We start from the raw sequence: 14,639 nt of genomic DNA on the forward strand, positions 1-14,639 counted from the left end.
CACAGTCGTTGATAACAGAACTTAACTCCTGTATTATAGAGGATGGGGGAGTAAACAGAAGAATGAGGAAATAGCATTTTATGTATATGCACTTAAATCTACTCAAAATTTTCTAAACAAAAAGTCTAGGTTTTATAGTACACATTGAAAAAATAATCAGGAAAACACTGGTAAACCAAAACAAAAATGTGTGTGGGGATATGTATGAAATTAATCAATACATGCAAATTATAGAAAGATATTGGGAATTATAATAAAGAGAAATTACATAAATGAATTTAAATAATAACTAGATACATCATTTAAATGGGAGTGAGCATCACAAAGTTTGGGTAATTACAAAAGATCACAAAATATCTTTGAATCCTGGACCAGTTGTGGTCATATGTCTCATCCCCATTAAAAACTGCAGTCATTCATGAAAAAAATCTAGTCTGTGTCCTGTCTTTTTCGGAGTGATTTCTGTAGAAGGACACTTAGGGACTGAATCAAACACATCTTATTTTCAGGGGATGTGACAGGAAAATCCCCCCACCCCCACCCAGCTCTGTGGCTTGAATTTTGGAGGTCAGATCAGACCAAGTTATCACTGCTCAAAGAATGAGTGGGGCAAAATCGTTAGAAATCCTCACAGATCTGGAGCCAGTGGTGACTTTCAGGGAAACACTTAGACCTTAACACCATTATGCACCTTCATTATTCCTTCCCTCTAAGCTTGGCAATCTTTCATTCATTCTTTTATCAAATGAAGTGTTTATTATTTTGAATGAGAGGTACCTTCTTTGCACTGATCCCAGTAATTTGCTGTAGACATAAAATTACTGATAAAATAAAGTGCATCCTGTTCCCCAGAACCACTAAGAAAGAAGATGGAGGTGTTCAGTTCTATACTAATCACAGAAAGTTTACAGAGACTATTCAGAGTTCTCTGTAGTAACAGAACCGATGTATATACTTGGAGAGAGAGAGACTTAATTTATTATTTATTTATCGATTTATCTTTTCTCAGCGATAACAGTGGTGAGAGAGAGACATTTTAAGGAACTGGCTCACACAATGGTGGTGGATGGCAAGTCCAAAACCTGCAGGGAAGGCTGGCAGGCTGGAGACCCCGGGAATAGCAGATGTTGCAGTCTGAAGACAGCTTATAGGCAGAGTTCCCTCTGTAAGTGTCTGTGTTCTAATCTCCTCCTATTATAGGGACATCAGTCATATTGGGTTAGAGCCCACCCTAATGAACTCACAGTAACTGAATTACCTCTTTAAAGACCCTGTCTCCAAATACAGGATTATTCATAGGTCCTGGGGGTTAGGATTTAAACATATGAATTTGGTGGGGGGCATGGGAGGACACAACTCGGCCCATAATACTTCATACTCTGGCATCACTGAATTCATGTCGTTCTCACATAAAAAATACATTGACTCCAACCCACTTACCCGCAAAGTCTTAACCCTTGGATCATGCATTACATGCCCATCATATCTTCAACAAATAATCATCCAGCCACAGCCTTGATGTTCTCTCAGGAGCAGGCTTCCCCAGTTTTTACAAGAGAGATAGGCTTAGAATTCCCCTAGTCTTCAAGTTCCTGTTCCTTTTTTTTTTTTTTTTTCCTGTTCCTTTTTGCTTAACAATTCCTGCTTCAGTTTCTCTCTCTCCTCTTGCATGTACTGTGAACAGCAAGGAGAAACCAGGCCATGCCTTCAAGAGCTTGCTTAAAAATCTCATGTCAGTATCCAGGTTCATCACTAACAGGTTCTACTTTCCACAAAACATGAAAATGCAGTTTGGCCAAGTTCTTTGCCACTATAACAATGATTGCCTTTCCTCCCATTTCAAATAACATGTTCCCACATTTCTGTTTCAGCCCTCATCAAAAGCAGCTTTAATATTTATATTTCTAGCACTCTTCTGTTTATGATGATATATGTATATCTTTAAGATGATAGGAGCTTTTTCTACAGCTCTCCTTTTTTTCTCTCTGAGCCCTCTTCAGAATCACCTTTAGCTTTCATATTTCAATCAACAGTCTCTTCAGGGCAGTCTAGGCCTTTTCTAACATGTTCTTCAAAACTCCTTCAGCTCTGCTTATTACCCAGTTCCAAAGCCACTTGAGTATGTGTAGGTATTTGTCATAGTAGCACCCCTCTTCCTGGTGCCAAAGTCTGTACTAGTTGGTGTTCTTCAGAGAAACAGAATCAATAGGGTGTGTGTGTGTGTCTGTGTGTGTGTGTGTGTGTGTGTATGTGTGTGTACACAGTGTGGAGGCACAATTCCTTCTATCCTTGTCTGCACCCTTGTCATCTTACAATATATTGCATATTTTATTTATTATTTGTTTTGTCTGATGTATATCTCTTTTGTTGCTAGTATTGGCTTAATAGAGGCAGGTCCTTTACCAGATATTTTTCTTCCTGATACCTCTTACAGACACGAATAATGTTTGACACACATCAGATGCTTAACACATGCCTATTGAAGCAGTGAATAAAAGTATACCCATTTTGTTCATGTTCCTTTTTAAGATTCTGTAAGTTCTTCCTACTTCTCTCTTTTCTTCTTCTTCCAGGCTGCAGTAGTGCTCAGAAATCACAAATGAAAAATAATAATATTTTCTAGGTAAAACACTTGGGTTGGCGAGAAACACAGCCCATGAAGCCCATCCTTTGTCTTAGCTGTCTTCTGTCACTTTTTAGACTGTGTCTTGCCTATCAATTTTACCTGATCTTTTCCAGCCATTTCAGATATGTTATGGCCTGGGTTCCTGGCTTCTCCCCCTCCTCAATAAATTACTTAATCACTACTAATAGTTCTCAATAATTTGATCATTTTTAAATGTTTCTCTAAGATCATCTCAAGTCCCCATGCTCACACTGCCACTGCATTTACGTGTGAAATAAAAATTCCTTCCCAGCAAGTACATGACGTGATATTGTCCCAAACCTTTATCTACCGGGTAAAATGACCCATGTGTACATGTGCAAAGATAGGAATTTGGAAATTTTGGGCTTACAGTGGTATTTATGCCATGACATTGAATGAGATCACTAATAAAATGTGTGCAGATTGTGAGGAGAGATGACTATTGATTAAACTCTCAGGAATTCCATTACTAAGTGGGTGAGAGAAAATGAAGAATCAGCAAATTTAAGTTAAAAATGCAAAAGTTATCAATGATGTCAAGAGCTACTGAGAGGAAGTTTAACCAAAATCTTACGTATCACTGTTATGTTTAGGAGTTTGCTCATGACATTGGTGTTGTGAGGATAAAATTGCACATAAAATGAGTGAAGAATTACCTAAGAGTTGAGATAATAGAATAAGAGAGGGAAAACGCTCTAAAAAAGTGGAGTTGTAGAGACTTCCCTAGTGGTGCAGTGGTTTAGAATCCGCCTGCCAATGCAGGGGACACGGGTTCAATCCCTGGTCCAGGAAGATCCCAGGTGCTGCAGAATAACTAAGCCCATGTGCCACAACTACTGAGCCTGTGCTCTAGACCCTGTGAGCCACAACTACTGAGCCCACGTGCTGCAACTACTGAAGTCCGCACACTAGGGCCCACGTGCCAAAACTACTGAGCCTGCCTGCCTAGAGCCCATGCTCCAAAACAAGAGAAGCCACAGCAATGAGAAGCCGGTGCACTGCAATGAAGAGCAGACCCCACTCGCCACAACTAGAGAGAAAGCCTGCGTGTGGCAATGAAGACCTAACGCAGCCAAAAAATAAATTTAAAAAAAACAGTGGAGTTGCAAAGGGTGTGAGAAATGGTAGAATCAGAAAATGTACTGGATACAAGAGTGAAGTGTAATTGTTTCAAGGTATCCAATATTTATCAAGTTATTTTTAAGAGATTCAAAGAGACTGAAGTGCATTGATGAGATTATCTTTCAAGAGATTTGATAAAACAGCTTGTCTTGGCCAAGAGCTTCTCCTTAGAGTGTCTCCATAAAGGGTCTTTGAAGACAGTGGCAGTTTTGGAAGGAAATATTTTCTAGATGATATTGGATATAAACTTGTCCTTTGTCTTCACAGAGTGGGCAGGAGGAGTCGTCTTAGCCATTAAGCTTTGCCCCAGTATTTCAAGGTGGGTGGAACTCAGAGTGACATCCCCCAAGTGCATTGGATTCTGCTTTTTCCTCTGCTGGATACTGTAGCACTTGATAAATACCTTTAGTTGCTGTGAGTAAACTGGACCAAGAAAGAGAAAAAACAACTACAGAAAACATTCATAGATACTGTTTTTCAGTCATTTCAGAAAGGTGTATTGCCTCACTACATGAATTCATGTTGTTCTTCATTGACCTGATGTGTTATGGGCTCATGGTCTACCAGCGGCTCCATGGGTCTTTTCCCGCAGAGACACAAGCAGAGAATCCAGTGCGTTCACAGCAGCAGCCTCTCCCCTAGACTTTCCCATGAGACCAAAGCACCATTCTTATCGTGCTGAGGAAAAAAGCCACGTTCACCATTCTCATTCTGGTGAATATGTTGTCTGCTTTTACCCTCTCCTTTATTTTATCTTTTTGGATAACCCTGATTATGAACCCACACCATGGTCTAATGAACGCCTCTGAAAAGGTATTTTCAGGTTTCCTGACATTCATCCCTTAGTGCTCTTTGGCAGTGACACTCAGCTCTCTCAGTTTAGCTTTCCTGTTGGGCAAGGAAAACAAATATTCTGAGTGTAGCTCCTGGGCTATAAATTCTCTCTAGAACACCCTGCCGTTTATTTAATCAACTTTATATATTTGTATGCTCACGTTTTATGTCATTTCATCTTCCAGAAGATTTTGACTCAAAATTGATAACAGTGATAATAACTCTGCTTCATATTACAAGTAGAGTATAAAAACACGAAAGCTACTCATAATTATTCAAAAATAATTTTCTAAAATTATATAATGTTATTCACTACAGGTTCAGGGAATTTTATGATAATATAGAGAATGTTCAAGATTTAGGAGTGTAGGTTATAACAGCACTTTAATTTAAACGTTAAACTTTATGTTGACACTTAAAAGATTTATTTGAATTTACAAAGCATAGTGGGGAAAATAGATGTTTCATTTGGAGAGCAAAAGACCTGGGAGTACTTTTGAGCTGTAAAGTCCTATATGGAATTCAAAGACTGAAGGAAGATCGATGTGTTTGTGGTATAGTGTGCAATGGGAAGAGTGATGAGAAAAGAAGCAGAGGAAGCAGGTGAAGGCTTTTTTTGCCAGGTATCAGAGGATATCTCAGTGATGAGAATGATCCGAACTTTTTGTAGGGAAGATGATGAGTTTATGGGGGATTAGTCAGGTGGGATAATAATCAGTGTTGTATATGGTAACAAGTGTAAGTATTCAATTCAAATAAATTTACTTTATTAAACTCTACATTTTAGCATCATTTAATATTTGTTTTAATTGAAAACTTTGTGTTTGTTTGAAGTAGTTCTTAGAAGTGATGCATTTACAGTATTTAATAGGCATATTTTGGAAATTATGCTTTTATGAAAGTGAATTTTAGAAATTGTGATCTATTGGCAATTGAAGGATACTTTTAAAAGTTGAATGCTCTTTTCCTCTTTATTACCCAACTGTAGTAAGTTATTTGCCTTTTATTACCACTAACATTTATTAACATAATACCTGTCAAACGTTGAAGCACTAACTCACAAAGGGACTGTATTTGGACATAGGGCATTTATAGAGGTAAATAAAGATAAGTGAGGTTATAAGAGTGTGGCTGGGCTTCCCTGGTGGCGCAGTGGTTGAGAATCTGCCTGCTAATGCAGGGGACACGGGTTCGAGCCCTGGTCTGGGAAGATCCCACATGCCACGGAGCAGCTGGGCCCGTGAGCCACAATTGCTGAGCCTGCGCGTCTGGAGCCTGTGCCCCGCGACGGGAGGGGCCGCGATAGAGAAAGGCCCGCGCACCGCGATGAAGAGCGGTCCCCGCACCGCGATGAAGAGTGGCCCCCGCTTGCCGCAACTGGAGAAAGCCCTCGCATGAACCGAAGACCCAACACAGCCAAAAATAAATAAATAAATAAATAAAATCAAGTAAAACTTTAAAAAAAAAAAAAAAGAGTGTGGCTGTATTCCATTAAGACTGGTTTCCTTCTGTTGACAAAAACTCAATTAACAATCAAGAAGAAAAAAGTGAATTTTATTCAATTAAACTGAGGTTTATAACCCGGGAGACAGAGTCTCAGAATGTCTGAGATCTGTTCTGCCTGTTGGAAGTTGAAGGCACAACGATATACATTTATGAGACAAAGGATCATACAACAAAATGACATGCTGACATTTTATACAAAGTTCATAGACCAAGTAAGCATGTACAAAGCAGTCAGTGAGTCACCATAACCCCCAATAGAGTTGGGAAAGAATGCTAATCTTTTAAGAAGTTACATTGCTAGCATCAGAAGAAAGGGGAAAAAAATTGATCTTTACAGTCAAGAAAGCATTCCCATCTTTGAGGAAGACTAGTTAGTGTGTAATGCAGATGCACACTGCACATTAAGGAGGTAGAGAGGCCAAAGCAGAAAATTTTATGTTTAAATTTTCTTGTCCTGCCTTGAAATATAAATTTCATTGCATCACTCATAAGATGAGGGATAGACACCAGGAGTATGCACACGAGGAGAAAAGGCCATGTGAAGACAGAGCAAGAAGTTGGCTACCCAAAAGCCAAAACAGAGGCCTCAGGAAAAACTATACTTTTTGACACCTTCCTGTTAGACTTTTAGCATCCAGAACTGCAAGAAAATAAATTTCTGTTATTTAAGCCACCCAGTCTATACTCTTACTAAACCAGTTTCATTTGCCCGATGCACAGCAAGCCAAACGCTGAGACGCTGAGGTTTGCAGCAGAGAAACTGTTTATTCATAAGGCAGCCAAGCGAGGAGAAGCAAAGACAAATCTCAGATTCACCTCCCTAAAGGGGAGGGGCTAGGAATGTTTATGGGATAAAGCTGGGTGGGGGGGATGGGAATTGAAGATAAGAAAAGGTGATTGTTGTTTTGCACAGGTAAAAGTAAGCTACAGACATTTTCATGAGACACCTGTTCAGAAAATGGCAGCGTTAGCATGTTCTGAGGGTGGGCTGTTGGCCCTCTGACATCAAAAGGTCACTGAGCCGACATTTGCGCATGCCCAGATGGAGGGTCGGTGGTCTTAACCAGTTTAAACCAGCTCGAGCTCAAACTGGACACAGCTGACTCCCAATTTCCTAAAACACAACTTGGGCAAAGATCTTATTGTTTAGGCTATTTGCCGCTTGGGAGTACCTGCAAGTTTTTGTAAAAGCAAAGTGAGCTTGATCAGTGAAAGCAGGTTACAGTTTATAACTTATGACTACCCTAGGTTTCAATAGTATTCAAATGTTATGGCAGCCCTAGCAGACTAACACAATTCTCATTTAATATTTTCTCATCACCAAATAAATGAGCTCAACACCCAAGAAATATAGTTAGGCCTACAACACCACTTCTGCTGTCACAGTAAAGTCTGCCATCAGACAACTGAAGGAATTGGAGGACCAGTAGAAGCACCACCATTTGAAACCTTGCTAGCCTTTAATAAATGGGTTGATTTGTGTAACAAAATATATATGGGGGGGGGAACACAACTGTAACAATTCTAAAAAGGCCACAAAATTAAAAATTAGCTTTTATACAATTTAGGGCATTTAGTTTGGCAGTTCCTATTTTTCTTCCACTTCTGATGATCCTGTTGATTTTTGCTTCTACTCCTCAAAATGACTGATAACATAGGCAGGGGAACCGTTTTCTGTGGGAACCAGAGGCAGAGCTCCTGCTTGTCCATCCTCTTCAGGGCAGCCGAACATCGCACTACTTGCTTTTCTGTCATGGACCTGTATGGAGTCTTTTTTTCTTCTTCCTGACCAAACAAACTGAAACTTAAAAAACTGAATAACACTTCCGGCCACATGCATTTGAAGAGCAATTAACAATGTTTCTAGCTATGTGTGGACTCATTTTATGTACGAATGACTGGAATGATACGGCCATTTAGATGAGTAGATTTGGGAGCATCGCAAATAATAGTTTTATCCTCTAGGAGCTGCCTGGGCTTCAGGGAGTCTGAAATAATATCTCTTCGCAGCCTTTAACAACGACCAAAGCCCCTCCCTCCTTTGAGGTAGGAACACCACCAGCAGCGTTCCTCAGGAGGCTGCAAATCCAATGCTCCTGTTGAACATTATGAACTAGCTTCGCCGCGGCCTCTGGAGCGCTGGGAACTACATTACCCAGAAGGCACGGGCGGAGAGGCCGCAGTTACGAGGCAACGGCCAATCAGGATGAGGGGTTCCCGCGCGTAAGCGTCGGGGCGGGACTTCCGGCGACCCCGTTGTGGCGGTCATTTTTGCTCCCCTCCGGTTTGTTCGCGCTCCGGAGCGTTGTGTCAGGATCGAGGTGACGGGACCGAGAAGATCCGAGAGGAGGGCCTGTCCCCGCAACACAGGGGCAGGTCTGAGGCTCGGCGACGCCGCCCGGGGTATCCCGCGCCAAGCCCGGAAGAGTGACCGCTGTGCCCACGTTTCGCCTCCTCTCCCGCCGCTCCCGGCCCCGCTCTATCCACCGAGTCCGATGGCGGCGGCGGCGCAGAGGGACCCGCCTGAGGTAAACGCTCGTCCTCCGGCCCCTCACCGCCCTCACTGCACCAGACACTAAAGCCCCGAGTGCGGGACGCCTGCTCACGTGCCCGCAGCCCAGGCCGCGGTGTCCAGGACGGTGAGGTGGCCGTGGGCGGCGCGTGGGCGAGGGTGACAGGCGGAGGGACCGGCAGGTGCAAAGGCTTGGAGGTCGGACTGAGCCAGGAGGATTCGTGAAACCTGGGGTCCATCTTATGGCTGCAGTAAAGAGAGTGTGAGGTGGAATCACGCCTGGACCGGCAGAGAGAGAGGTTGTTCCTTTATTCTGAGGGACCTGGGAGCCACGGAGGACTGTGAACGGACGAGGAACAGTGTATGTGAGGGCTTTAAAAGTTTTCAAAAAGCTGCTCAGAGAAGAGAACGGATTGGAATGGGGGTGACAGAGAGGCACAGGGAGTTGAGTCCTCGTCCAAGGTCGCAGGATCTGATGAGAGGCAGCAGAGGTTAGTCAGTCAGCCTGAGGTCACTAGGTTCCAGGGCTGGGTGGGGATACAAGGGAGTCCTGCACACATGGAGCCCAGCCACGGTTGCCCAGGTTCTGAAGGTTGAAGAGGCACTTGTGGAACCTATGTAAGGCAGGAGAGGGTGTCCCAGTCCCTCACTGGTTCTGGGTGGCTAATACTGAAACAGAGGTCAGAGCAAGGCAGGCAGGGCTTTCCCTGGCTGTGGGCTCCCTCAGAGAACTGGGATTGTACCAGATCATGTTTGATTTTGTTAAGCACTCTGTGGATGCCATGTTCCAAGTACCTGGGTGAGTCCAGAGAGGTGCCTGTGATGTGGGGCAGGGAGGTGGTAGAGCTGTGGGAGTGCAACTGTGAGGTCTGAAGATGTGAAAGAGGTTTGGACAACTGAATGGCGTGCACATCAAGGGGAAATGTGAGCTGAGGGCCCACAGGCCCTGGTGTTGGGGATTAAGGGTAAAGATGAGCCCATGTTTGGCTGTGTCTTGGAGGCACAATGTGGGAGACCTCAGGGAAATTACTTGGGGGGAGGGATGGGGCCCTGTAGGCCAGGCCCAGAGTTTAGATGGCGTTTATCCCCCCGGCCACCGCCTTTTGTTGCTGAGGGCTGAACACAGTGAGGAGAGATCAGGCATCATTGGCACCAGGCCTGATGTGGGGAGCTCTGATGGAGGATGACCGTGGAATACATGTGTGAGGAGATGCATTGTGGGTCCTCAGAGAGAGAATGTTTATGTTTCATCTATCTCATTCATGACAGGGTGGTGTGACCTTTGAGGACATTGCCCTGTACTTCTCCTGGGAGGAATGGAAGCTCCTTGATGAGGCTCAGAGACGCCTGTACCATGATGTGATGCTGGAGAACTTTGCACTTGTATCTTCACTGGGTAAGAGCCTCACCCTCCCCAGTGACCTGGGCTAGGCTCTGTATCCTGCCTCACCCTCTTTTCTCCAAGGTGTGCTCTGTCCTTCTCACATATGGAGCTTGGGCACTGCTTGTTTCCCCAGCTTTCTGGGTAGTTGCTGTGATAGTTAGGGCTGGGTTGTTTGCACTGCCCCCTTCTCTCCCCGTAGCCCCAATACAGTCTGTACTCAACCCTCATAGGGATGGATTTGAGTAAGCAGTCTTGGAGTGAGGATAATGGATTGCATCTTACTTGCCCTTTCCCTGATCAGGTGGTGTATCCAGGTCCATGGCACTTCTGTGTCCCAGGTTTTGTTCCTTTCTATCATCTGACATTTCCTTCTGCCTCCATATGCCAGGAATTGAAGGTATTGTCATGACCATTACTTACCTGGACCATGGGCTGTTTTCCAAGGCTGTCCTTAATGGTTCTACTTGTGTTGTTTAGATCTCTTTTCTTTTTTCTTTTCTCCAGCTTATTGAGGTATAATTGACAAATAATACTGTATATATTTAAAGTGTACAGGGAATTCCCTGGTGGTCTAGTGGTTAGGATTCAGCGCTTTCACTGCCGTGGCCCGGGTTCAATCCGTGGTTGGAGAACTGAGATCCCACAAGCCGTGCGGTGTGGCCAAAAAATGAAAAAAAAAATTAAAAAATACAAGGAAGTGTACAATGTCATGATTTTATATATACACACATACAGTATGAAATGATTACTACAGTCAAGTTGATTAACACATCCATAACCTCACATAATTGTATTTACATTTTTCGTGTGTGTGAAAACACTTAAGATCTACTCTGTTAGCCCATTTGAAGTATACAATACAGCATTACAATACATTACAATACAGTATAGGCTCCATGCTGTATTAGTTCCTCAGAGCTTATTCATTTTATAAAACTGACCAACATCTCCCCATTTCCCCAGACCTTAGCACCTGGCATTCTACTCTTTGTTGCTATGGGTTCAACTTTTTTTTTTTCAAGATTCCATATACAAGTGATAGCATACAGTATTTGTCTTTCTATGGCTTATTTCACTTTGCATTATGCCCTCCAGGTTCATCGTTGTTGTCACAAATGCATGATTTCTTTTTTTAATGGCTGAATAATACTCCATTGCATATAAATGGACTTTATTAATCCATTCATTCGTAGACAGATGAAGGCATATTGCAGGTTAGGTTCCAGACCACCACAATAAGGTGAGTAACACAATAAAGTAAGTCACAAAAAGTTTTGTTTTCCAGTGCCTATAAATGTTATGTTTACACTGTATAGTAGCCAGTAAGTGTGCAATAGCATTATGTCTTAAAAAACAACATATATACCCTAGTTAAAAAATACTTAATTGCTAAAAAAAATTTTAATCATCATCTGAGTTGTATCTTTTTGCTGTTGGAGCAATTTATTAAAAAAATTTTTTTTAATAAATAAATTAATTAATTAATTAATTTATGGCTGCGTTGGGTCTTCGTTGCTGCGTGCAGGCTTTCTCTAGTTACAGCGAGTGTAGCTACTCTTTGTTGCAGTACAGGGGCTTCTCATTGCGGTGGCTTCTTTTGTTGTGGAGCACGGGCTCTAGGTGCATGGGCTTCAGTAGTTGTGGCGCGCAAGGTCTAGAGTGCTGGCTCAGTAGTTGTGGCGCACGGGCTTAGTTGCTCCGTGGCATATGGGATCTTCCCAGACCAGAGCTCGAACCCGTGTCCCCTGCATTGGCAGGCAGAGTCTTAACCACTGCGCCACCAGGGAAGTCCCTTGCCTTAATTTGACTGATCAAGGTGCTGACTGATCAGGTTGCTGAAGGTTTTGGTGGCTTTGGCAGTTTCTTCAAATAAGACAACAATGATGGTTGCCACATCAATGGACTCTTCCTTTCAGGAATGATTTCTCTGTAGCACGCGATACTGTTTGATAACATTTAACACACAGTAGAACTTCTTTCAAAATTGGAGTCAATCTTCTCAAACCCTACTGCTGCTTTATGAACTAAGTTTATGTAATATTCTAAAGCCTTTGTCGGGCTTCCCTGGTGGCGCAGTGGTTGAGAATCTGCCTGCCAATGCAGGGGACACGAGTTCAAGCCCTGGTCTGGGAGGATCCCACATGCCGCGGAGCGACTAGGCCCGTGAGCCACAATTGCTGAGCCTGCGCGTCTGGAGCCTGTGCTCCGCAACAAGAGAGGCTGCGATGGTGAGAGGCCCGTGCACCGCGATGAAGAGTGGCCCCCACTTGCCGCAGCTAGAGAAAGCCCTCGCACAGAAACGAAGACCCAACACAGCCATAAATAAATAAATAAATAAATAAATTTTTTAAAAAGCCCAATTACATTTTTAAAAATTTAAAAAAATAAAATAAAATAAAGCCTTTGTCATCATTTCAACAATCTGCACAGCATCTTCACCAGGAGTACATTCCATCCAAGAAACCATTTTCTTTTCTCATCTGTAAGAAACAGCTCCTCATCTGTTAAAGTTTTCTCTTGAGATTGCAGCAATTCCGTCATCTTCCAGCTGCACTTCTAATTCTAGTTCTCTTGGTTTTTCCACTACATCTGCAGTTACTTCCTCCACTTAAGTCCTGAACCCCTCAAAGTCATCCAGAGAGTTGGAATCAGCTTTTTCCCAACTCCTGTTAACGTTGATATTTTTACCTCTTCCCATGATTCATAAATGTTCTTAATGGCATCTAGAATGGTGAGTCCTTTCCAGAAGGTTTTCAATTTAATTTGCCCTGATCCATCAGAGGAATTGCTATCTATGGCAGCTATAGCCTTATGAAATGTATTTCTTAAGACTTGACAGTGTAAACTACTTGATCCATGGGCTACAGAATAGATGTTTTAGTAGTAGGCATGTAAAGAACATTAATCTTGTACATCTCCATCAGAGCTCTTGGCTGACCAGCTGCATTGTCAGTGAGTAGTAATATTTTGAAAACTTTTTTTTTCAGAGCAGTAGGTCTCAGCAATAGTCTTAAAATATTCAGTAAACCATGTTATAAGGAGACGTGCTGTCATCCAGGCTTTGTTGTTCCATTTATAGAATATATGCAGAGTAGATTTAGCAGAATTGTTAAGGGCCTAAGATTTTCAGAATGATAAATGTGCGTTGGCTTCAACTTTCAGTCACCAGCTGCATTACCCCTAACAAGAGAATCAGCCTGTCCTTTGAAGCTTTGAAGCCAGCCTTGACTTCTCCTCTCTAACTGTGAAAGTCCTAGATGCCATTTTCTTCCAACATAAGACTGTTTCATCTACATTAAAAATGTGTTGTTTAGTGTAGCCATGTCCATTAATTATCTTAGCTAGATCATCTGGATAACTTTGGTACAGCTTCTACATCAGCACTTGCTGCTTCACTGTGTACTTTTTTTTTCACCTTGTACTTTTATGTTATCGAGACAGCTTCTTTCCTTAAATCTCATGAACCAACCTATGCTAGCTTCATACTTTTTTTTTGCAGCTTCTGACCTCTCTCAGCCATCACAGAGTTGGAGAGAGTTGGGGCCTGACTCTGGATTAGGCTTTGGCTTAAGGTAATGTTGTGGCTGGCTTGATCTTGGATACAGATCACTAAAATTTTCTCCATATCAGCAATAAGACTATTTTGCTTTCTTTTTTTTTTTTTTTTTTAAATAAATTTATTTATTTATTTATTTATTTTTGGCTGTGTTGGGTCTTCGTTTCTGTGCGAGGGCTTTCTCTAGTTGCTGCGAGCGGGAGCCACTCTTCATCGCGGTGCGCGGGCCTCTCACTCTCGCGGCCTCTCTTGTTGCGGAGCACAGGCTCCAGACGCGCAAGCTCAGTAGTTCTGGCACACGGGCTTAGCTGCTCCATGGTATGTGGGATCTTCCCAGACCAGGGCTCGAACCCGTGTCCCCTGCATTGGCAGGCAGACTCTCAACCACTTCGCCACCAGGGAAGCCCTTTGCTTTCTTATTATTTGTGTGTTCACTAGAGTAACACTTTTAATTTACTTCAAGAACTTTTCCTTTGCATTTATTGACACAACTTGGTTAATACTGTTTGGTCCAAGAGGCCTGGCTTTCAGCCTCTCTTGACTTTTAACTTGCCTTCCTCCCTAAGCTTAATCATTTCTAGCTTTTGATATAAAGTGAAAGACATGTGATCCTTCCTTTTACTTGAGCTCTTAGAGGCCATTGTAGGGTTATTAATTCGCCTAATTTCAATATTGTTGCATCTCAAGAAATACAGAAGCGTGAGGAGAAGGAGAGAGACGGATTTGCCAGTCGGTAGAGCAGCCGAACACATACAGTGTTTATTGATTACGTTTGCTGTCTTATGGGTCCAGTTTGTGGCACCCCAAAACAAAGATCACTGATCACAGATCACCATAAGAAGTATAACAATAATGAAAAAGTTTGAAATATTGCAAAAGTTACCAAAACCTGACGCACAGACACAAAGTGAGCAAATGCTGTAAGAAAAATGGCGCCAGTAGACTTGCTTGACACAGGGTTACTGCATACCTTTAATGTGTAAAAAAAAATGCGTTATCTGTGAAGCACAATAAAACAAGGTATGCCTGTACTTAGGTTGTTTCTATACCTGGGCTATTGTGGATCATGCTGCAGTGA

General features: G+C 42.6%; 1 protein-coding gene across 8 annotated transcripts in view; it reads left to right on the top strand.

The window, feature by feature from the left end:
- The first annotated feature begins 8,095 nt into the window (after positions 1-8,095).
- The window catches only part of LOC103003469 (zinc finger protein 814-like), a 66,708-nt gene continuing 60,164 nt past the window's right edge, over positions 8,096-14,639 (top strand). For 6 of the 8 annotated variants that reach the window (XR_009006119.1, XR_450430.2, XR_009006120.1 and 3 more), the window contains exons 1-2: positions 8,105-8,637; positions 9,891-10,017. Coding sequence is in view for 4 of the 8 variants with exons in the window: in XM_028164850.2 (XP_028020651.2) it covers positions 8,605-8,637; positions 9,891-10,017 (160 nt within the window). In the remaining 4 variants the exon portion in view is untranslated. Of the gene's footprint in view, positions 8,638-9,890; positions 10,018-13,504; positions 13,578-14,639 lie in introns of those variants that run through there. The other 2 variants (XM_057534527.1, XM_057534526.1) reach the window with 2 other exon arrangements.

This window comes from Balaenoptera acutorostrata, chromosome 19 (assembly GCF_949987535.1).
Source record: "Balaenoptera acutorostrata chromosome 19, mBalAcu1.1, whole genome shotgun sequence".
Classification (NCBI taxonomy): domain Eukaryota; kingdom Metazoa; phylum Chordata; class Mammalia; order Artiodactyla; family Balaenopteridae; genus Balaenoptera; species Balaenoptera acutorostrata.